This window comes from Giraffa tippelskirchi, chromosome 6 (assembly GCF_054371585.1).
Source record: "Giraffa tippelskirchi isolate mGirTip1 chromosome 6, T2T-mGirTip1v1.2.pri, whole genome shotgun sequence".
Taxonomy (NCBI): domain Eukaryota; kingdom Metazoa; phylum Chordata; class Mammalia; order Artiodactyla; family Giraffidae; genus Giraffa; species Giraffa tippelskirchi.
In genome coordinates this window covers 133393325-133417233 of record NC_137280.1, presented here as the reverse complement: position 1 = coordinate 133417233, position 23909 = coordinate 133393325, and the positions used below count along the sequence as shown (strand labels likewise).

General features: G+C 47.0%; 1 protein-coding gene and 2 long non-coding RNA genes across 7 annotated transcripts in view; 2 read left to right on the top strand and 1 right to left on the bottom strand.

Moving 5' to 3' along the window:
• LOC145508659 (uncharacterized) overlaps window positions 1–23909 on the top strand; it is a 106581-nt gene that overhangs the window by 24012 nt on the left and 58660 nt on the right. The window lies entirely within an intron of this gene.
• Window positions 1–23909, bottom strand: part of AFAP1L1 (actin filament associated protein 1 like 1) — a 69065-nt gene that overhangs the window by 20957 nt on the left and 24199 nt on the right. For 2 of the 4 annotated variants that reach the window (XM_081495713.1, XM_081495711.1), the window contains exons 2-12: window positions 15958–16086; window positions 14667–14750; window positions 13812–13909; window positions 13025–13133; window positions 8737–8835; window positions 7835–8046; window positions 5749–5928; window positions 3703–3795; window positions 2211–2292; window positions 1824–1973; window positions 539–750 (exon numbers count right to left, since the gene is read on the bottom strand). In XM_081495713.1, coding sequence (XP_081351839.1) covers window positions 539–750; window positions 1824–1973; window positions 2211–2292; window positions 3703–3795; window positions 5749–5928; window positions 7835–8046; window positions 8737–8835; window positions 13025–13133; window positions 13812–13909; window positions 14667–14750; window positions 15958–16000 — 1362 coding nt within the window. In that variant the 5' untranslated portion in view covers window positions 16001–16086. The remainder of the gene's footprint in view (window positions 1–538; window positions 751–1823; window positions 1974–2210; window positions 2293–3702; window positions 3796–5748; window positions 5929–7834; window positions 8047–8736; window positions 8836–13024; window positions 13134–13811; window positions 13910–14666; window positions 14751–15957; window positions 16087–23909) is intronic. The other 2 variants (XM_081495716.1, XM_081495712.1) reach the window with 2 other exon arrangements.
• Window positions 16010–20146, top strand: LOC145508662 (uncharacterized). The gene is made up of 2 exons (XR_014055516.1): window positions 16010–17637; window positions 18485–20146. It is a non-coding gene; the product is annotated as an uncharacterized LOC145508662 (long non-coding RNA).

Sequence of the window (23909 nt, the reverse complement as noted above, 5' to 3'; positions counted from 1 at the left end):
CTACACAGAGTTTTAAGATTTCAACTCAATATGGAGAAAATCTTTGTAAAAATTTAGTTGCTTGGTGGGAGGAGCAGTGGTTTATCTGAGATTAACAGTCACTGGTGGGAAGTAAATTTTAGAGAGGTTTCCAAAATTAGATCAGAGTTAGACTAGATGCCTTTCAGGCTTGGAACTATATTTATAAGGCAGAGTAAACAAACCTTGGGTCTAGGGTTGCCAGATTTAACAAATAAAAATGCACAATTCTCTTAAATTTGAATTTCAGATAAACAATAGTTTATTAGTATAGGTATGTCCCAAATATGGGATATACTTGTAGTAAAAAGAATTAGTTGTCGTTTATCTGAAATTCACGTTTAAGTGGGTATTCTATAGTTTAACCGACTACTTGGCAACAGTTGGCTACTTGGCAACAGTCGGCTTACTTTCCCTCTTCCTTAGTCCATGTAATGTCAGTAAGGTCCCCTGGACAAAAGCCAACCTCCAGGCCAGAACTCCTCTTAGCTCCCACCACTAAGCTAGTTTCTTTTCTCACCTCCAAGATGGCGACCTCCTGCCGGTTGTGTAGGATCCTGAAGGCAAATGGGTGTCTGGGCCCAAAGCCTGGGGCCACCTCACAACCGCGGAGGGCAATGGCGTTCACGTGGGTCCGCAGGTCTGTGCGGTCCTTATGGAAATACAAGGTGTTGCACTTCAGGCGGCACCAGCGCTCCTTCCATCCGTGGTTCACCAGCACATTCAGATAACCTGAGAGGGAGAGACCCGCGATGTGACCTCCTGATAGTCCTGGGGGCTACAAGTCAGGGTGCAGGGACAGAGGGCCTGGGTAACTCTTGTACTCTAGCTGGAGAGAAAGGCCTTCTGGGTCCTGGGTCAGCTCATTCCTGGTCTGTGACCTCAGGTTTCAGTCGGTTATCTGTGAAGAGGGGATTGATAATCATGTTTGTATATACCTGCACAGCCTTCAGACCATACCAACCTTGATGAAAAGGACAGAACTACTATATATAATGAATGAAAGACTCAACTCTTCCTTCTGCCTTTCCTCCTAAAATAGCAAAAACTAATTGCGGAGGACAGAAAACAATGGCTGATGCTGACACCTGGTGGCAGCATGTGGGAACAAAAACATGTAGCCAAGATGAGTTAGGGGCAGGCTGATGGCTAATGAATTTAGAATTCCCTCTTAATGTTTTAGATTTTAATTTATTTTTTACCATAACAGCGTCCTCATCCACTTACAAAATATTTCTTTATATCCATGTGCTTTTATAATGTTCTTTCCAGGTTAGCAGAATATTAGTTTACCTAAAACACGTAATTTTTTATTGGATTCCAGTACATGGAACAATGCGTTTAGATAAACAATGTTTCTTTTCCTTCAAACTACTTTTAATTCGCATTATATGCATTTACAATGAAAAGTCCTTAAATATTTTTATTCAAGAAATATCCTTGTAAGACTGGACCATAACTTAAATACTTGGTATATTATATTATATACTGGGGAGTAAGATACTCTCCTCTTGTCGTAGTAGAGGAAACTGAGGTCCAGAGATGGGCAGTGATTGGCACTAATGTCACAGGGAGCATAGAAATAGGAGAGTTGGTTGACTTTTCCTTCTGTTAGGTGTCAGGGCCTCATGGGGGAGAAGTGGTGGACAGGCATGAATTATTGATTGAGTGGGGGTTAGCCATCTATTAGGAGGATTCTATCCTCTGCCTTAGAAATGAGGTAGATTAGGCCTGGAGGGTCTTCTGGCTTGGCCCCAGGATCCCTCATCAACAGGGTCTGAATTCTCTGCATGCATGGTACCCACCACAGCACGGAACCTCCTCGGTAGAGGACGTCTGCAGGTCATCAGCCAGTGCCTTCTTCTTAGAGAAGCTGATGATACGGGTGATCTTGCGGCCTGCAGCCCTGCTCATTGAACCCTTCAGCTCTGACAGGCTGCTCTTCTTCCCTTTGCCTGTTGCCGTGGAGATGGGTTAGTTGAGGGGAGGGAGCCCCAAGTTCCAGATCCACCTGCCCCTAGCCTTCCCTCCAGCCTTTGAACCTGCACACAAGGACTGGCCCAGTATGGATAGGCCAGGTCACACCAGCCAGGTCTCCAGAATGGTCAGGACCCGATCTGCACTGCGTGTGCTCATGGCAAGGCGCCTCCCAGCTCTAGCATTTTCCCACCTGAGCCCCCAGAGGCTCCTACCGTGTTCACGGCCAAGAGTGGAACAGCTGTCACCCATGCCTAGGCTGTCAGAATCCGAGGTCTGCTTCTCTTGGGACAGCCTCTGGGGAGGAACACAGACAGTCCCCTGTCAGAGGGCACACTCAAAGTCTCCCTTTCTTGGTTCAGTCTCCCTTTGACCCCTGTACATGAGGATTAGCTAAAGAAATATTTGTCAGCAACTGTCATACTGGTATGAGGAGGACAACTATGACTTAGGGTGGTTGTGTCTTCCATTTATTTGGAAGTGAGGAATTCAGTCTATTTGGGGAGTGAGAACTTCAATATAATAGGCTGAGATTAGTGTCCTGGGAGTTTGGACCATATTTGGTAGGTGACGGGAAGGTGAGAAGGAATTTAAGCGGGACACTAGTGAAGTTGGTTTTGTAAGTCCCCCCCAGCTGCATCATGGGAGATGGACAAGAGAGGGCAAGACTGGAAGCAAAAAGGGCAGTAAGAATGTCATCCTGGGCAATATGAGACTTGATAGTACTAGAAGGCAGGGGAGATGAGAGAGTCTGTGTCCTCCCCCAAGTTTCCAAAGGTTGGAAAAATGGCAACTGTCAGAAATGGGACAGAATTGTCAAGTGTAAAGAATCACCTCTGTAAATTGTGAAACAGAAGTTATGGTTCCTATTTGTTCTGTGATGATGTACAGATGGTAAGTTTTTCATCAAGATAGACAGCAAATATAAAGAAACACTGTGTGTACTTTGGAATTGACTTAATGATGATGACACCTCAATCACAGGAGTCTGTGGAGAGACAGAGCCACCAATACCACGTCCTCACTCCCACTCTTCTCCAGAAACATCACCTAAACATTTTAGCTACCCTCCCACTGTACACTCAGCCACAGGTCGGCTGGCTGGGTGTAATCAGCTAGCTCTGTTCCTATTATGTGTGACTTTGGGCAAATTTCTTTGTGCCATGGCTTCCTTTTCTGAAAATGCAGTTCGTCAAAGAATTATAGAAATTAAATTAGGTAACACACATAAAGCATTTAGAACAGTGCCGGCCACAGTCACATTTTCTATAATGCCAGCCTTTATTATGTCGTGCGAGACCCTTATGTGGGGGTCTTAACCCTCCCTTAGGATTTGGGGCTGAGTCCCATGATCACCCACAGCACTTGGTGAAGCATAGGCTTTAGCATGTATTTGCCGGTGGCCTGATAGAATGAAATGACTGCTTCATTTATGTCCCGGTGGACACTCCTTGTCTGACTGACTGATTCCAATTTGGTCTTCATGGCTTGGTTCAAACGTGACCTCTTCCTGTCCTGGCAGGGTAGTCACTCCCTCCTCTGGCTTGTGCTGCTCCTTGGACATGGGCATTCATGAATTCAGTAGACATTTATTAAGTGCCTGTGGTCAATGTCTGGCTTCACCACTAGCCTGTGAGTCCCTTGGGACAGAGCCTGTGCTGAGTTCCCACTGTCTGTCTCAGAGGGACCCTGTGAAGACAGAGGTACCTTGTCTAGGTCCACCTTGCACAGGAGGACTGGGGATCTGGGCACATCTGCCCCTTCAGTGCACCCGACGGGCTTGCTGACCTCTCGGATGACCTGTGGAGAGGACACACACTATGAGCAGATGGCAGAGATGCTGTGGAGACAGAAGCAAGAATGAGGTCCAGCAGACCGGTAGGGATCACTGGGTGGGAGACAGGTTGACATGGCCTCCTGCCCCAAGTGTAGGGCACATCAGGATCTGAACAGGCTTTCTCCTGTGTCTGCCCCTTGAATTGAAAACATAAGGAGATGGGAGCCTAGAGGCTTGGCTTCTAGACCTGGCACCCTTACTAATTAGTTGCATGACCTTGGAAAAGCTATGTCTCTGCTCTGGGATTTCATTTCCCCATCTGTAACACAGGGATGCTACTGGTCCTCTGCTACCTCCTTGGGGGTGTGAGGACCAGTGAGATGATGGGTGTGAAGGGCCATGTGCACTGGCATGCCCTGCACAGGCATGAGGAACTCACTTCTGTGACATGTTGGTACTTTACAACAACCTGCAGAATAGCCAGGAGATTGGCTAGGATAATGGCGATTATCCTCTCCATTTCAAAGATGTGGAAACTGAGACCCCAAGGCAGTCACCTGAGGCCATGCAGCACAAGCCTCCTGACCATGAAAAAGTAACAGACCATTGCTGCTCATCTGTCAGGTGGCTTTGCCTGGATTATCCCCTTGTATATCCCCACAGCAGCCTTGTGGAGTGGGGTACTTTGGTCCCCAAATTACAAATGAGGATGATGAGGCTCTGAGAGGTAAAGCCATGGCTGCCTGTCCTACTGTTTGCGCTAATTGGGGTACCAAGGCAGGCCTCTTTAACTCCAAGTCTAGGGCTTTTTCTTACCCAACCACAGTCCCTTAAGGACAGAGCACTCCCCCCACCCCCACCCCAGCAGGCAGGTTGTCTCTCTTCCTTCCCCTCCTGAGACAAAGGCAGTAATGAGAAACAGTAAACATCCCAGTGGGAGAGCTGGTTATCAAAGGAAGGAAGAGAGGATGGGGAGGGAGGGAAGGAGGGGTTTGGTTTCTTTGTTCCAGCAGGAAGATCAGAGGAGGAGAGATCTGCTCTAAGGGCCTGGGGGTGAGGGCTTCACCATCACTGCACAGTAGTTGCTGACAGTTCCTGAAGACTTACTGCCTGGCAGGCTGTGTCAGGTACTCTCTAGAATGCTTACAAGAACCATTTTATAGAGGAAGACTCTGAGGCACAGGGAAGTGAAGTCCTTTGCAGAAGATCACACAGTAAATGCTGCTTAGGTCCAGGACTCGAATTTAAGGTCTGTGTAACACCAAAGTCTTCCCTTGTCATCACTATGCCACCCTGTCACCTTTGGACTTGATTTCCTTAGATTTTCCTTGGAATTGGATTCACTTCCAATTCTGGTCCGAACCACTGGTGGTTGACCTTGGGTGAGTCACAGAAGCTCTTGTGCCTCAGCTTCCTCATCTATAAAATGGGAACAATATTAGTCCCATAGTGAATAGTAAATGAAGTCTTGTATAAAGCTCTTACCACAATGCATGGCGCAAAGTAAGTGCTCAGTACGTGGTAACTCTAATTGTTGTGTAAGATGCAGGAACTGGGTCATAGGTGGATCTTATAAGTATGCACATTTCACCTAAGATAAAGAATTTCTCCTTTATTTAAAAAAAAAGTATTAGCCTGTCTAATGATAAAATCAGCTTCTTTTGTAGGAGGTCTTAAGCTCTCTGTTCCTGGAGATGTACACGGCAGGTAGGATAAACACACAGGCAGCATGTTAAGGGATTCAAATAGCTAGAAGGAACGTAGGTCTCTAGGCTGAGGTCTGTCTCCTGGAGATATCCGAGGCCCATTTCCACATAAAGCCCTAGCCATGTGGAAGGTACTGACCCTCTGAGCCAGGCCTTTTCTTCCAGTGACAGGGGCCCACCCCACTGAGGGCTGGGCCTGGGGAAGCGAGGAAGGAAGGAAGGAGGGAGGGAGGGGAGAAGGACGGGTGACGGGCACAGGCCCCCCTGTACCTTCAGCCACTCCTCCGCCTGCTCCCGGCTCTGCAGCGCCAGCACCAGGACCTCGGCGGCCCCCTGAGAGAAGCGCAGCTCATGCCTCTTGTGCCGGCTGTCCTTGGGCACATAGATGACACTGCAGACATCCAGCGCTAGCCTCAGATGCGGCTGCCGGTCCTTGGAGCTTTTGTAACACTGGACAGGAAGAGAAGGGGTTAGGGCCTCCTGGAGTGGAGAGTGGAGGGAGGAGACTGAAACTCAACCTGCCCCAAAGAGACCTCCCCACTCATCCTGACTGTGGGCACTGCAGGAAGACAGGGGCTGTGACTGTTCACCACAGAGACTGGAAGCCTGGGAGGGGCATCTTTGGAAAGCTCCAGATCTCAAGGGCTACTGAGCGGTCTCAAGGGTCACAACTACTTGCTTAGGAAGAGGCAGGTTTTAGCACAATACCAGGAAGACCATTCTAGTCTGAAGAACCAGGGAAGAAACAGGCTGTCTTGGGAGGAAGCCAGCTCTCTGCTATTAATGGGCTACAAGGCAAAAATGTGGGAGAGAGTTATAGCAGAGATGGAGGGTTGGGCTTGGGAAGTCAATAGTTTATCAATAATGATTCTCACTTCCCAGTTCTTACTATGAGGCTAACATTACCTTGATACCAGAACCTGACAATGACATTACAAAAAAGGAAAGTCATTGGTTAATGTCTCTCATAACATAGTTGTAAAAGCTATAAACAAAATATTAGCATATAGAATCCAGGCACACATAAAAACCATATTGCATAGAGATCAAATTTATTCTAAGAGTGCAAGAGTGGGTTATCATTCAAAAACTAACCATGTAATTTATTGTAGTACAAGAAAAAAGGAGAAAACCCACATATTTCAATAGAAGCGGAAAAAATATTTGATAAAATTCTGTATCCATTTGTAACATAAACTCTTAGCAAACTCTTAGAGGGAAACTTGCTTAATGTGATGATAAGGAATACCTACAAAAAAAAACCCCACAAACAAACATCAGCCTTAATGGTGAATTATTGAACTTTGCTTTGATATCTGGATTGAGACAAATATGCCTACTCTCACCACTTGTATTTATATCATGCTAGAGGTCCTTTGTTGTTCTTGTTTAGTCACTAAGTTGTGTCTGACTCTTTGCGACCCCATGGACTGTAGCCTGCCAGGTCCTCTGTCCATGGGATTCTCCAAGCAAGAATACTGGAGTGGGTTGCCACTTCCTTCTTCAGGGGATCTTCCTGACCCAGGGTTTGAATGTGCATCTCCTGCATTGGCAGGTGCATTCTTTACCACTGAGCCACCAGAGAATTTCCACTGGAGGTCACTGCCATTGCAGTAAGTCAAGAAAAAGAAGGCGTAATGTGTGGAAAGAAGTATGTCATGATTCTTGGCCTGATTCTGACCTGGGATGAGCTTTTCATTGCTCCAATGTGAGAAAAGGTCATGTTTCAATGGATATATGTGTAGTAAGACTTAACAGGTAAAGAGATGTCATTTTTTTCCCAGAAATTATGTCCATCCTTATACTTTGGAATTAAAGGTTTCTTTCTTTTATGAAATGATAGTGATGAGACATGACAAATTAAAAAAAAATGTTTCAAGTTATATAATAACAAGTATTGCATGGGCTCAGTTACAGAAAAGACAGATGTATGGAAATGAGGGTGGAAGTTTATGCATTAAAACTTAACAGTGGTTAGCTCTTGGTCAATGGGATTAGGTAGGTTTTTTAAAAAAATCATTTTTCATTTTATTTTTTCTCTAGCTTTATAAGTAAATACATTTACTTAGTGAAAAACGGTAAACATTGTTTTAAAGTGATAAAAAAAATTCAAGTTTGGGAAAACAAAGCTTGGTAAAGTCTTTTATCAGGTTATCATGTTTTGTATTGTTTTTTTTTTTTTTTAAATTATGCCCTAGTAGGAGAGCTCTGTTCTCAGAAGAACTGTCCTTTGAGCCTCTGTGCACAAAGCAAACCCAGAGGAACAGAGGCAGACATGCCTGCATGCACACAGACACACGTACACACACATGCAAGTCCACGTGAGGCCAAGAGGCTGTCGTCTGTGGCCACTCACCAGGAGCTGGTCCTCCTTGATGATGGTCAACTGCTTGGCCCACTGCCCGAAGCGCTTTTTCCGCAGCAGGAAGGCACATATCCTGCAGTCCCTCACCAGGTGCATGGAGGACTCCTCTGAGGGCCACTGGTGTGTGGGCTGTGGCCCTTTCCCTTCCTCCTCCTCCTCATCGTACGACTCGTAGGAGCTGCTCATGGCGTCAGAGTCATTGTCTGCAGGAGCCATAGGAAAGGACCTGTCCCTGTGCTGTCACCCAGTGTTGGGGGAGGTGGACCTTCTTACTCTTTTGCAGACATCCCTGCTCTGGGGCCCCAGGGCTGTGAAGGGGTGGGTGTGAGGTGTGATCTTGGTAATGACTAAGCTCCCACGTGGGCCCTGTGTCTTTCAGATTTACCACTTGCTTTGTGATCTCAGTGACTTTACCTGAGAGAGCTTCAGTTTCCTCATCAATGAAATGGTCATAATAAATTATAATACCTACCTCACTAGGCTATTTTGAGCAGTAACAAATGCAGAATGTTTAGCTGAGTGTCTGGCACTCACTGAGGGCTCAGTAAATATTAGCTATTGTCTTTACCCATCATCTTTGCATCCGTTGTCTCAGGTCATTTTCATGGCCCCTAGCAAGTCCCTGTTTGATAGAGGAATCTGGAGGCTTAGGGAGAGTAAATCACTTGCTTAAGGTCAGTCACTGAGAGTCAGGGCAAGGGCTTGGTCTGGGGCTCCTAACTCCTCTCAGCAGTCTTCCCACTGAACCCCAGGGACACTGAGAACAAGAGCTTTGAGGCCTCTGTGGTGACCCCAGGGAGTTGAGGGGGCAGTGGGTATGGGCATGCCAAGGTCAGGTCAAGGTTTGCTCTCCCTGAGGACAGAACTGGACTGAACGTCCACCCAGTACTTACAAGAATTCTTCAGCTCCCCATTCATCCTGGTGGCGGGGTAGCTGCTGTCTGCATCCTCATAGTAGCCATCCATAAGCGAGTGGGCTGGGCTGCAGCCATCTGTGGAGTTGGCAGAAAGAGCAGTACTTGGAGAAATGCAGGCAGACTCCACGTGCCAGGGCTGGCAAAGATCTTGGACATGGTGTCCTCCTCAGGGAAGAGGGAGTGGAGCTTCTAGTCACTGCCTGGCCGAAGTGTGGGGCCTCCTCTCCATATCTCATCTGCCTTAGCGCCACACCTGCCCTCTATGCTCCTGTCACCAGGAATGGCCCTACTGGGCCCTGTCACACTTCCAGGCCTATGTTCATGGTATTCCCTGTGCCCTCCTAGCAACAGCTAGAAAATTCCTACTCAGCCTCCAATACCCAGCTCGAAGATCTTTCCTCTGACCTTCCCAGGCAGAGCGTGGTCAGCCTGTCTCCTCTGACCCCAGAACACTGGTATGTGTGGGTGTGTGTCTTGGTCACAGTTCTAGTCGCTGGACTGCAGGGAGTGGTGTCCCAGCACCTGGGCTCAGACCCCCTTTCTGCTCTGCCTTTGTCTCGTCGTCTTCCACCTCAGCCCCTCTGCTCACTCCTTAATGCATCCACCCCCTCCTCTCCTTCTGAATCTGCAGAGGAGGAAGTGGACTAGAGACAATAATAACAACACATACAATAGTGAATATATACAACACATACAATAGCTGCTAATGCTGAATTTTGGTAACCATAGGACTATTTTCTATGTCTGAGTCTGTATTGTAAATAAGTTCATTTGTATCATACTTTAGATTCCACATATAAGTAATATCTTCAAATATTTGTCTTTCTCTGATTTACTTCACTTAGTATGATAATCTCTAGGTCTGTGCATGCTGCTGCAAGTGGCATTATTTCATTATTTTTTCCTATGGCTGAGTAATATTCCATTGTGTGTGTGTGTGTGTGTGTGTGTGTGTGTGTATAAAATATCTTTATCCATTCATCTGTTGATGTATGTTTAGGTTGCTTCCATGTCTTGGCTGTTGTAAATAACACTTCTAGGAACATCAGGGTTACATATATCTTTTCTTTTTTCAAAAAATTTATTTATTTATTTTTGGCTGTGCTGGGTTTTTGTTGTTGCCCTAGGGCTTTCTCTTGTTGCAGTGGGCAGGCTTCTCGTTGCAGTGGCATCTCTTGTTAAAGGGCACAGGGTCTAGGGTATATGGGCTCTGTAGCTGTGGTGCACAGGCTTAGCTGCCCTGTGGCATGTGGCATCTTCCAGGATCAGGGATCAAACTCATGTCCTCTTCATTGGCAGGTAGATTCTTAACCACTAGACCACCAGGGAAGCCCCATGTATCTTTTCAAATTAGAGTTTTCTCCAGGAGTATGCCCAGGAGTGGGGTTTCTAGATCATCTGGTAACTCTTATTTTTAGTTTTTTGAGGAACGTCCATATTTTTCCCTTAATGGCTGCACCAACTTACATTCATTTGAGGTCTTTTAAAAAGTGCAGATCCCTATGGCTGATTCATGTTGATATGTGACAGAAATCAACACAATATTGTAAAACAGTTATCCTCCAATTAAAAATAAATAAAAAGGAAAAGAAAATTTTAGATCCCTGAACTATATCTCCAGAGATTCTGATTCACTCGTGTGGGCTGAACTGAGGAATCTGCACTATGGAAAAAACCTATTTAGCTGGATAGTTCTGCTGCTGCTAAGTCGCGTCAGTCGTGTCCGACTCTGTGCGACCCCGTAGACGGCAGCCCACCAGGCTCCCCCGTCCCTGGGATTCTCCAGGCAAGAACACTGGAGTGGGTTGGCATTTCCTTCTCCAATGCATGAAAGTGAGAAGTGAAAGTGAAGTCGCTCAGTCATGTTTGACTCTTAGCGATCCCATGGACTGCAGCTTACCAGGCTCCTCCGTCCACGGGATTTTCCAGGCAAGAGTACTGGAGTGGGTCGCCAGTTTGTGTGTAAAAACAGAAAATGTATGGAATTCCAAGGAATCAGATTTTTTTTTTTAACAATTAAGATTATTTTGATACGGATGGTCTCTGGAGCATTCTTTGAAGCTCAGTGGGTTAAGGGCGTGTGTTTTGGGTTAATTAGATCTGAGTTGAAATCTATCTCCATTATTTACTGAGTGACTTTGGAAAGAAACCACAGTTTCTCTGCATTTCAGATTCTTTACCTATAAAATTGACATGAACAGTTTCTACCTTAGATTAGTGATAAAATGCATATGAACTCTCAGTATAAAGCCTGGCACATAAAACATCTTAGACAAATGTTAGACATCATTATAACTATTATCTCTTGATTTCTGCAGTGCAGGGAGGGAGGTATCAGACCCACTTCACAGATGAAGAAACTGAGGCCACACACTCTTCTAGTGATAGAGCCTGGATCAGAACTGAAGTTGCCAGCTCAGGGGGCAGGTGCCCATCCCCTCCTCCAGGAAGCCTTCCTTCTTTCAGACCAACTTGCTCTCACACCACGCTGAGTGCTCTGGGCTCTCAGCCCTGCTGACCATCTGTTTTCCTGAGGACGGCAGCACTCAAATTCCCAGTGACTGGGGTGCCCAGTTATATCTCTCAAGGGAGGCTCACAGCCTGCTTTTCCCAGCAGGCATCCTGAGGTCTCAGATGCTAGAGACATCCCTGTGAGGTGGACTGGGGTATTCAGGCCAGAAGTGAGGGTGGAAAAGGAGGAGATGCAAGGCAGAAGAGGGAGGGAGCACCGAAAGCGCTCGGACACCTGGTAGGCTGGACACTGTGTGCGAGAGGAAGGATACTTCCTGTCGGGCCTGGCGCCCTCTTCCTGGACAAGGTCCCCGGCCTTTCCTGAGGCACTCCCTTCCCTCCCACCCCAGGACCCCCGCTGCTCCAGGAGGCAGCTTCTCTGCCCCATCTGAGCTCTCTGAGGAGGGGAAAGAGCCTCACCCAGCTGAGGGCTTGTCCTGGGATTCAGGGTCTAGCAGCACTTCATCCCCTCCTTTTCTGTCCTCAAGTGGATAAAATAAAGTCACTTGCTTCACATAAATAGCTGCTGGCAGTGACATAGGTCCCAAGTCTGAAGAGGGCCATGGATCACCTGGTCCAAGTCCACCCAAACAACCCAAATGTCCATCAGCTGACAGATGGATAAATGAAATATGGTATATACAATAGAGGATTATTTGTCTATAAAAAGGAAGTACTGATACATGCAGTGACATGAATGAACCTCAGAAACACTATGCTGAATGAAATAACCCAGACATAAAAGGCCATATATTGTATGGTTCTGTTTAAATGAAATATTCAGATAAGGCAAATTATAGAGACAGAGCAGATTGGTTGAGAGGGGAACAGGAAGTGACTGCTTACTGGGTATGGGGTTTCCTTCTGGACTGATGAAGATGTTTTGGAACTTGATAGTGGTGATGTCTACTCAACACTGTGCATGCACTAAACGCCAGTGATTGGACACTTGCAAACAATTAGAGTGGTCAGTTCTATGTTATGTGTATTTTACTACAACATGATGAAAAGCATAATCAGTACAAAATAGTATGAATGGGAAAATATGTTCCCTTTCACCCAGATTTCTGCTCATTCATTTTCTATAGGAAAATTCTGTCGAGAGTTTCTTGCATATCCTAGAAAAACTGTTAAATGCATATATGAGTACCCTATTTAAAAGCGAATGGGATCATGTTATATGCAGTATTCTGATTTTTTTTTTTTAGTATGTATCCTGGGATTCATTTCTGATCAGCACAGACCTGTCTCATGTATTTTTTGATGGTTGAAGAATATTCCTCTGTGCTGCAGAATGATAGGATGTCGGGACACAGATATCTTACGCAGGTTTAACTACACATGGTGCATCACCGAAAAACCATAATAGAGTTTCTTGTATGTAATGTTAGGGCTCTATACCCAAGCCATAGCACTCATGCGAACTTCTGCCCTAGTGCCTTGATATATGTGTATCTAGCCCCTCTTTCTTATTTCAAGGGTAGAGGAACAGAAGCCCAGAGAGGGGAAGGGGGTTGTTCAGGGTCACATAGAACTGGGTCTGGAACCCCAGCCCCTGAGCCCCAGGCCATGCCTGCTGGCCTGCCCACCCAGACTGTCACTGGCGAGGCCAGGGTCTCCCACGCTCCTGCCCAGTAGGTAGGCGTGGCTGAATGGTGCCAGGCTTGGAGCTCCAGCCCCAGCAGGACACACAGGAGCTTCAGGAAAGGAGCCTTCTCCCCCTCACCCCCAACCCTCAGGGACCAGAACTTACTATGGGAGCTGATGTACTCAGGGGACTTGCCAGGTCCCAGGGGAAGGGCCTCCTCATAGTAGTCCTCAGGCGGAGGCCTGTTGGGGAGCGGTGGAGGCAGGTCAGCTGTCTGAAAGAGGACAGAGGAGGTGTGTGAAACCCAGAAGACCAGGAGAGATGGGGAGCAGGCAGAGTGACAGGGAGGAGCCTGGGGAAGAGGGGGACAGGAGCTCCTAGAAGGCAAGATGCAGTCTCTGAATATGAAAGGACATGATGGGTGGTCCACAACTGGTACCATTTACGGTGGTGATGATAGTGAATGATGCAGTCAACAGATAATGTCTGATGTGATTTGGGGCCCCTGCCCTAATTCCATGGCCCCAAAAGCTGGGAACTTCATTTTTGGTCTGTGATCCAGACCTTCATTTTTGTAAGTGAAAACTCAGGCTCAGAGACAGGAAGTGATCTACCACACAGCAGAAGGGAGGAAGGCAGAGGCCACCCATCTTGTGATCCAGAGCTCTCCCCATCACTCCTCCTGTGCTCCTGAAATCAGAAGTTGGGGTGGGCATGTCCTTTGGGCCTGAAGACACAGGTCAGTTTACCAATCATTATCCCTGCTCGGCACTGGCACAGTGAGCATGTCATCATGAATCATTGAAATGTTCTCACAGTGCTGTTTCTGCCCTTAACCACCACACTGAAGAGAGAGCAGATCTCTCATGGTCGAGAGGATCCCCAGCATTAGAGGCAAGAGTTTCCCTACCTCCTCCAGAGGAAAAGAGGGCCAGAGAATGTAAGAACTCACATGTCTCAGAGATGGACTCTTGGCTGGCTCAGGACTGGCTCCTTTGCAGGACTCCGCCTCGTCCTCTGGCATGTCTTGAAGGCCGCTCAGGTCACAGTCTACAGGGAGTCAGGCCATTAGGACAGACTAAGTGGAGGACGAGCCCGGCAGAGTGAGAAGAGGACTAGATTTGGGGTCAGGAAGCCCTACCACCTCCTCCATTAGTAATCCAGGGCAAGTGACTTCATCCCTCTCATCCAAAAAGTGTGGTCACAATCATCCCAGTGTTATCAGGGAATCAAATGGGATAATGCAGTTTGGTACAGTGCTTTGGAAGTTTTCAAGGGTTATTTAATGAAGGCACGGTGTTTTCCCAAAGTCTGTCAGTCCCTGAATCCTCTCATCTGACCCACAGCTTTCTCCCTGTGTTGTACAGTGCCGTTCTCCCTTGGGATAGATCAGGGATCCCACACACCCTGCACACGGCCTGGCTTGGCTGCTCCCATACTCTAGGTGCCTCTGCTAGTCCCTCACAGCTCCACTTTCTGCTGAGCTGCTGGACCACTCAACTCAGAGACCAGGCAGCTACTAAGACTGACGTTAGCAGCAGACGAGACAACGCCCTATTGCCAGCCTTCTTTGGCCTGTGTGTTCATCCCTATCTTTCCTCAAATCTCGGGGATGATTTCCTGTAACTGTGGATTCTGACTAGATTTTTAGACTTGGCAGGGCCCAGAGAGGCAAAGGGACTTTTCTGAGGTCACTCAGTTTTGTAATGATGACCCATATACAGGGGACCCTTCTAGAGACTGAGGTGGTAGACATGCATGTTGGGGAAGGATAGATTCCAGCTGAGGTCAGGAGAGAGTAGCTTACCAAATTCTTCGAAGAGGGACTCCACGAAGCTGGGCCCAGAGTGGAGGTCCGCTGTGTTCACATACAGGTAGGAGACTTCTTTTGCTGTGAGGAAGGAGGAGAGCAGGCCAGCTGTGAGGAGGGGGCACCCAGGACTGCTGCTGCCTCTGAGGACGGCTAGTCTCCCCCGCGCCGCGCACTCAGACTTCTGTCCCGCACAGGACACAGCACTCAGGTTGCAAAGCATATGCATATCCTAGGTTATCTCCAAAGCTTTCAAACTTTGTTTCCTTTTTTCCATTGTTACTGAGCATCTCCTTCTCTAAGTGAAAGGATGCCCAGAGCCCAGTATAGAGGACAAAGTAGAGGCGCTGCTTTGGGACAGCTGGGGGCCAGTAGCAAACTGCTGCCTCTTTCATTCTCCTGCAGTCCTGTGAGAGTGGCCGAGGACACTGTCCCTGGGAAGTGAGGCTCAGTTTCACCCAGTGCTGACTCCCCCCCATGTCACTCAGACCTCTCCAACCCCGTGGGACAGGATGCAGCCCCTTTAGAGTTTACTGAGCTCTTGATTTAGACATACCATCTCGTGGGCTCCCTTGAGGTTGGGGAAAGGCTGGAGCAGAGGAGGAAGCTTTGCTGCTGAGCACATAGTGAGGCAGAGAGATCGTGGGGAGTAGAGGGAGGGCCTGAGTGGAGATGGAGGGGCAGGTATACTACCCATAAAGCCAAGGGGGAGTGTGTGAGCGTGCATCTGAGTGCAGGACAGTGTGAGGTGTATGTGATATGTCTGTCAGAGTGTGCGTGAGTGTTGTGCATATATGCTATGTGTGATAAGTGAGTGTGTTGTGTGTGATAGAGCATGTGGGGTACATTATGTGTGATGTGTGTTTGTTACTGCATGAGGTCTATGTGAGAGCATGCTGTGTGTGTGTGAGTGTGGTAGTGGTGTGTACATGAGTGTGTGTGGCATGTGTGTTGTGTGAGTTTGTAGAGGGCTGGGGTGGAAGAGGACAAGGAGCACTGCCAGGGCTGTGGTGGACAAAGCTTGGAGTGGATGGAGACACTGGTTAGACCATGCTGCTGCTGCTGCTGCTAAGTCGCTTCAGTCGTGTCCAGCTCTGTGCGACCCCATAGACGGCAGCCCACCAGGCTCCTCCGTCCCTGGGATTCTCCAGGCAAGAACACTGGAGTGGGTTGCCATCTTGAAGAGAGCTGAATTGCTATGCTGTGAGGTTTACTTCCTCCTGCCAGCAGGCCCTCGGGAGTTACTGAGGGTTCTTGAGAAGCTCTGGGCAGCATGCTGATGGCTGACCTGGGAGGGGCTGCAGGCTCTGCAGGATGGAGGCCACGGCCATCTTCTTCTCCAGAGTGGTGTCACTGAGGTACTCATGGTCCAGGAGGCTCAGCAGCCCTGTGAGCTCGGGGAGGAGCTGCTCCAGCACTGAGGAGGAAGCCAGTGGAGCCCAGTCACGGCTGTGTCCAGGGTCTGGGCCCCACCCCCACCCCCACCCCCACCCTGCAGGACCCAGGGAAGCAGGTGCCAAAGGACAGGGCTTAGGGCAACACGGGGACCTCAGAGGCCCTTGCACAGCTGTCCCAGCGCTGGCCACCAGCCTCCCTTGGGAGAGCCCTGCTCAGTTAACTGTGACGTTTTTCCGGCCTCCCTGCTCCCCGCTCCTCTTCAGACCTCATCTGGGCTTGGCCTGAGGACTGAACCTCCCAGGTAGTCTGAGCAGAGGCACTGAGCCCTCTCTTTGTCCCAGCCTGCCCTCTGCTCTGCAGGCCCAGGGTCCTTCCTCACTGAGCTCGAGGGTCAGCGCAGGTCCCAGGCAGCTCTGGCCGTCCAGGACACAAGGCAGGAAGGAAGCCTTCCTGTCTCATCAGTCTATACACTTCAATCTCTGGAACCTTCTGTTTCCGGTGACTTGACAGGAGCCAAACTAAACATTAACCCTTCCCACCCCTGGCCAAAAACTCTTGTTGCTGTTCTTTTCCCCATGCTACACCAGTGTTTCTCAGACTTGAGTGTATCTAGGAATTATCAGGGGATTCTGTCAAAATGCAGATTCTGACTCAGGACGTCTGGTGTGGGGCCTGAGATTCTGCATTGCTGACAAGCACCCAGCTAAAACTGATGCTGCTGGTCTGAGACCACACGGAGTTGCAAAAGCCTAGAGCACTGAGTCCTTTAAAAAGACTGAAGCATACCAAGACCATGATGTCATCAATGTCTCTCTGTCCCAAAGCAGTATCTTTGGACTTGGTTTGCCTTAGAGCCAAAGACTGACTTCTCTACAGTAGTAGTATTGTCCCTCTTTGCAGCTTGCCAGTCACTTGTGTGTAATAATATGAGCTCACATGTATGGAACAATTATTTTCAGCTGTGCTAATCCTTTTATACATATTGTCTTATTTAAGTCTCATACCATGTATTTTATTATCTCCATTACATGGAGGATGCAGCTAAGGCTCAGAGAGGTTAAACAACTTCTCCAGGGCCATACAGCCAGCAGAGCCTCAACAGAATCTGATTTCGTCACTTTGTACTTTATACTATAGCACTTACATTGCTTTGCAGTATTTTATAGGGCCCTACCAAGTTGACATTGGTCTGATGATCAAGCCCATTTTTTAGATGAAGAAACCAAGGTTCAGAGAAGATAAGTAACTTGCTTGAAGTTACATGGACAAGCAGAAGAGTCAAGATTTAAGCCCTGGTCTCTTGACTCCCAAATCCATGTGCTTCTCCCCACTAGGACCTCCTGAGAAAGTGGTGAGACTGACTTGCAGCTACAGGTTGGGATGTGTAAGAGGGGCTGTAACATGGAGCATAAGAGAATCAGTCCTGGAGCCAGATTTCCTGGGTTCATGTTCAGGCTCTGTTATTCATCAGCCATGGGACCTTTGGCAAGTTGCTTAACCTATATGATTCAATTTCCCCCTCTGTAAAGGGGAAATAACAGCACTTGCCTCACAATGTCATGTATGGAAAGTGTCTTGCCCTGAACATAGTAAATCCCACCCTGAGTCAGCTATGCATACTGTCACTATAGTAACTGCCATGCTGATCTGTGCTGTGAGATCTGCATGTCTGTCTCCCTCAGGAAGGGGGAGAGTCTGTGGGCTCTGGGAGGTGTGAACTGTGAATCTCAGCTTCCTTAGCATCTAGTCTACCTGCTCAGAGTGGGTGCTCTGTATCTGTTAGATGAGAGGGAATGGAGAGATGACCACATGAGGACTTTTTAAAAAACAGAAATTTTATGTACAGAGAGTAGCACTCATTGGAAAAATGTGATGATGTAATCTTTCTGTGCTATTCCAAAATCACCCCAAATTTGTTGGAAATGAACTGAAGGCAGTTACTGACAGCCCCTACCTCATGGGTGCTCTCTACCCCTGGGCCCTGAGTAGGGGCTTTCCATGCCAGGTTTCCTCTCATCCCTGCAGCACGCCTGTGAGTAGGTCCTCCAGGATACCTATTTTCTAGGAGCTGGCTCTCAAGCTGAGGGAACCTGTGGGATAGTAGCACAGCTCGAAAGAGGAGGAGCCAGGCCGATCCCAAGTTTTCATGATTCCTGGAGCTGCTGTGTGGTACATCTCCAGGCCTCACTCCAGAGCTCAGGTGAAAGGAGCTGTAACCCCCTGAGGTGCCACTGGGCAAGGGTTCTGGAGGGGCAGGGCTCTCTCTTTGAAGCATAAAATTGTTTAACGTCATTTTAGCCAGGTTTTAGCTTCCCTGGTGGCTCAGATGGTAAAGCATCTGCCTGCAATGCAGGAGACCGGGTTTGATCCCTGGGTCGGGAAAATCCCCTGAAGTAGGAAATGGCATCCTGCTCCAGTGTTCTTGCCTGGAAAATCCCATGGTTGGAGGAGCCTGATAGGTTACAGTCCATGGGGTCATAAAGAGTTGGACACGACTACAGATGGGGAAACAATGGCTGACTTTATTTTTTTGGGCTCCAGAAATCACTGCAGATGGTGACTGCAGCTATGAAATTAAAAAGATGCTTATTCCTTGGAAGGAAAGTTATGACTAACCTAGACAGCATATTAAAAAGCAGAGACATTATTTTGCCAACAAAGGTCTGTCTAGTCAAGGCAATGGTTTTTCCAGTAGTGATGTATGGATGTGAGAGTTGAACTATAAAGAAAGCTGAGGGCTGAAGAATTGATGCTTTTGACCTGTGGTGTTGGAGAAGACTCTTGAGAGTCCCTTGGATTGCAAGGAGATCCAACCAGTCCATCTTAAAGGAGATCAGTCCTGAGTGTTCATTGGAAGGACTGATGCTGAAGCTGAAACTCCAATACTTTGGCCACCTGATGTGAAGAGCTGACTCATTTGAAAAGACCCTGATGCTGGGAAAGATTGAAGGCAGGAGGAAAAGGGGACGACAGAGGATGAGATGGTTGTATGGCATCACCGACTCGATGGACATGAGTTTGAGTAAACTCCAGGAGTTAGTGATGGACAGGGAGGCCTGGCGTGCTTCGGTTCATGGGGTCGCAAAGAGTCGGACATGACTGAGGGACTGAACTGAATGAAAGCGACTTGACTTTTTTTTTTTTTGGCCAAGTTTTATCTGTTATGGAGGAAATCTTTTCAAATGGAAACACAAACCTCTTTGGCATCAACAGACACACCAAAAGTCAGTTAACTCAATTCCAAAATATTTCCTGATTTACTCTAATTATGTGCCAGTCTGGCCACTTGGGGGAATTAGAAAATGAGTAAGATACTGTTCTGGGGTATCACCCTCTTTCCCACCATATTTATCCTCCATCCCTGTCACACACAGACAGACACACACACACATATTAGTAATTAATTGGTCACCAGGGAGGCTGTGGAAATGCTATAAGGCAGGCACCACAGGGTAACCATGGGAACTTTCTTGTGGCCTGCAGCCGTGGTTCATGTTGAAAATCCATGATGCTGCTCTGCTATCATGCAAGGGTGTCAAGGCTACAGGGTGCAGTGGCTGTTTATCTCTCCACCAGAGGTTGTGAAATTTTCTGGTCTCAAGATTACTTTACAATTTTAACAATTATTGAAGACCCCCAAAGAGCGTTTGGTGTGAGTTGTATCTACCAGTATTGACTTTGCTGGCATGCGTGCTCTATTGTCTCTGACTCTTTGCAACCCTATGGAATTTTCCAGACAAGAACACTGGAGTGGGTTGCCATTTCCTCCTCCAGGGAATCTTCCTGACCCAGGGATTGAACCCAAGTCTCCTGCGTTGCAGGTGGATTCTTTACTGCTGAGCTACTGGGGAAACCAGTATGAGTTTAACATCACTTAAAATTGAGAATTAGATCTCAATTAGGGTTAGATCTGATAGACAGAGTACCTGAAGAACTATGGACAGAGGTTTGTGACACTGTACAGGAGGCAGTGATAAAGACCATCCCCAAGAAAAGAAATGCAAAAAGGCAAAATGGATGTCTGAGGAGGCCTTACAAATAGCTGAGGAAAGAAGAGAAGTGAAAGGCAAAGGAGAAAAGGAAAGATACAGCTACTTGAATGCAGAGTTCCAAAGAATAACATGGAGAGATAAGAAAGCCTTCCTCAGTGCTCAATGTAAAGAAATAGAGGAAAACATAGAATGGGGAAGACTAGAGATCTCTTCAAGAAAATTAGTGATACTGAGGGAACATTTCATGGAAAATGGGCACAATAAAGGACAGAAATGGTATGGATCTAACAGAAGCAGAAGATATTAAGAAAAGGTGGTAAGAATACCCAGAACTATACAAAAAAGATCTTCATGATCTAGATAACCACGATGGTGTGATCACCCACCTTGAGCCAGACATCCTGGAATGCAAAGTGAAGTGGGCCTTAGGAAGCATCCCTACGAACAAAGCTAGTGGAAGTGATGGAATTCCAGTTCAGCTATTTCAAATCTTAAAAGATGATGCTGTGAAAGTGCTGCATTCAACATGCCAGCACATTTGGAAAACTCAGCTGTGGCCACAAGACTGGAAAAGGTCAGTTTTCATTCCAATCCCAAAGAAAGGCAATGCCAAAGAATGTTCCAACTACTGCACAACTGCACTCATCTCACATGCTAGCAAAGTAATGCCCAAAGTTCTCCAAGCCAGGCTTCAATAGTATGTGAACCATGAACTTCCTGATGTTCAAGCTGGATTTAGAAAAGGCAGAGGAACCAGAGATCAAATTGCCAACCTCCATTGGATCATTGAAAAAGCAAGAGAGTTCCAGAAAAACATCTACCTCTGCTAAAGCCTTTGACTGTGTGGATCATAACAAACTATGGAAAATTTTTAAAGAGATTGGAATACCAGACCACCTTACCTGCTTCCTGAGAAATCTGTATGCAAGCCAAGAAGCAACAGTTAGAGTTAGACATAGTTCTAACAGATTGGTTCCAAATTGGGAAAGAAGTACATCAAGGCTGTATATTGTCACCGTGCTTATTTAACTTATATGCAGAATACATCATGCGAAATGCCAAGCACAAGCTGAAATCAAGATTGCCGGGAGAAATATCAATAACGTCAGATACGCAGATGATACCACCCTTATGGTAGAAAGCGAAGAAGAACTAAAGAGCCTCTCAATGAAAGTGAAAGAGGAGAGTGAAAAAATAGGCTTAAAACTCAACATTCAGAAAACTAAGATCATGGCATCCAGTCCCATCACTTCATGGCAAATAGATGGGGAAACAATGGAAACAGTGAGAGACTTTATTTTCTTGGGCTCCAGAATCACTGCAGATGGTGACTGAAGCCATGAAATTAAAAGACGCTTGCTCCTTTGGAAGAAAACCTATGACCAACCAAGACAGCATATTAAAAAGCAGAGACATTACTTTGCCAACAAAAGTCCGTCTAGTCAAAGCTATGGTTTTTCCAGTAGTCATGTATGGATGTGAGAGTTGTACTATAAAGCTGAGTGCTGAAGAATTGATGCTTTTGACCTGTGGTGTTGGAGAAGACTCTTGAGAGTCCCTTGGATTGCAAGGAGATCCAACCAGTCCATCCTAAAGGAAATCAGTCCTGAATATTCACTGGAAGGACTGATGCTGAAGCTGAAACGCCAATACTGTGGCCACCTGATGCAAAGAGCTGACTCATTTGAAAAGACCCTGATGCTGGGAAAGATTGCAGGCAGGAGAAGAAGGGGACGACAGAGGATAAGATAGTTGGATGACATCACTGACTTGATGGACATGAGTTTGAGCAAGCTTCAGGAGTTGGTGATGGAGAGGGAAGCCTGGCGTGCTACAGTCCATGGGGTCACAAAGAGTCTGACACGACCGAGCAACTGAACTGAATTGAAAATTGAGAAAAGCTTAAAACACAAAAGTACACAGTCACACATCCCATTAACCTTCAGAGCTACCACACTGTCACACATCATATAGCCTTTGGAAAACTCTACTGTGTACCTGTAAGAGAATGAGAGTGAAGAGGGCATGTAAGGTCTCAGTACTATGTAAAAGTAGGTGTGACCTTGGGCCCCACCCCCTCCAAGCATTTCCGTACCCAGCCACATCTTTCTGAGAATTGCTGTTCTTCAATAAATGATCTCATATTGCTAAGCCTTTGTATTACTTAAATCAGTCTGTCTGTTCCTCTCTCCCTCCTTCCTCCTCTTCCTATCTCCCTCTCTTTTGTCTGTGAGGTTTTGTCTCACAAATTTCCTCTTGCTGCTATCAGCAAGTGCCTCTTGTGGCAGCATTCTGGCTTCTAAAAGCTCTCCTGCTTCTAAAGTGAGGACAGGTAGTTTCTGAGTGAGTTTTGTGCATTTAAAAACACGAGTTTAAGTACCCAAGCATTATAACAACCTTTTTGGCTTTTGTTTTTCCTGGTACTTGATAGGATTTCTAACACGGGCCCTTGACTTCTAAGTGTTTTTCCTTTAACTGAGCTGTGATCACAAAAGTCCAAATAGAGCAAAGAAAGGAGCTGAGTGAATCTGAGAGAAGCACATGGGAAGTGAGGAGCTGCTTCGTCCTGGTAGCATTGGTTTCTGGAGCCTGTAAGGAGGTGGTGGGAAGCAGATGGTGGAGGGAGCGTGAGCCCTGGGAGAAAGCTCAGCCTGTAGCTTTAGTGGGCAAGAACCCTTCCTTGAGCTGAGCAGTTACCATTACACTTGGCAGTTAACGCACATCATCTCATTTAATCCTTGCAAACCACACAGGTGTCTCTGTGTTCTATGAGGGAGGAAACAGAGGCTTAGAGAGTTGAGATCACCCAGCCAGTAAGCTGTAAGGTCAGGCTCTCTGACTTCAAAGCTTGCATCCCTGTGACTCCTGAATCCTCCATCAGAGAACTTGGGCTCAGAGAAAGGGAGGCCAGGTTGTGGCAGGGAGGAGGCAGATGGCCTCTCAAAGCCTGCTTGCTGAGCTGGGTCACTGGGGGTCTTGATCTGCAAGTCCTCTCACTGGATGAGTGGGAGACCCTTATTGTGGGGCTGAGATCCTGCTCAGTGGGCCTTTCTCCACTGAGCCCATTGAACTTGAGAGCCCTAACTGTGTAGATCTCAGTGACTCAAAACAAGTGACTCAAGCTTATACCTGACTTACCAGCAGAATGTCATCCCAGAGAGAAGCTTATACATCGCGGTTTACAAGGAAGCTTTCGGCCAGTGCTCTATTCTTTAAAGACGATATGGAACTCTACCCCCAAAGCTAACTTTCAGGTGTGGTGCATACAGATGTGCCTTTGGAGAGTACCTTCATTTTAATGCCTTAGAATTCAAACCACAAAGATTTAAACTATCAAAGAATTTAATTTGGAGAGAAATCATATACATATAATGATATAATGCTTATGACAAGTGGTCATACCCTCCCCCAGGGGTTTGCTGGACCGCCTATCTGAGAGTCTGATTCAGTAGGCTCTACTAGGACCCAGGAATCTGCATTTTTGACAAGTACTCCAGGTGATTCCAAGGTTCAACCTCTGAAAAGTATGCCATCAGAAAACCTACTAGAGGGCATGTCTGTGAACGTAAAGACTGTGGGAAGACGTCCCTCATTCCTTAAAAAATTGTCATTAGACATCCCTTTCTGAAACAGCTGAGTGAAGGTGGGAATAAGAGCCCCTGCAGACGTCTCTGACTAGCTGGAAGATGAAGTCTTGCTTAGAAGAGCACAGTGATTAGAGCTTTGGGGTAAGACCTCTGAGCCAGACTTCTTATGCTGCCATTTCCAAGTTGTACAAAGATGGGCACGTTAGAGAGCTCTGAGCCGTGGTTTTCTCATCTGTAAAGTGAGAATACTGGGACCCCAGCCT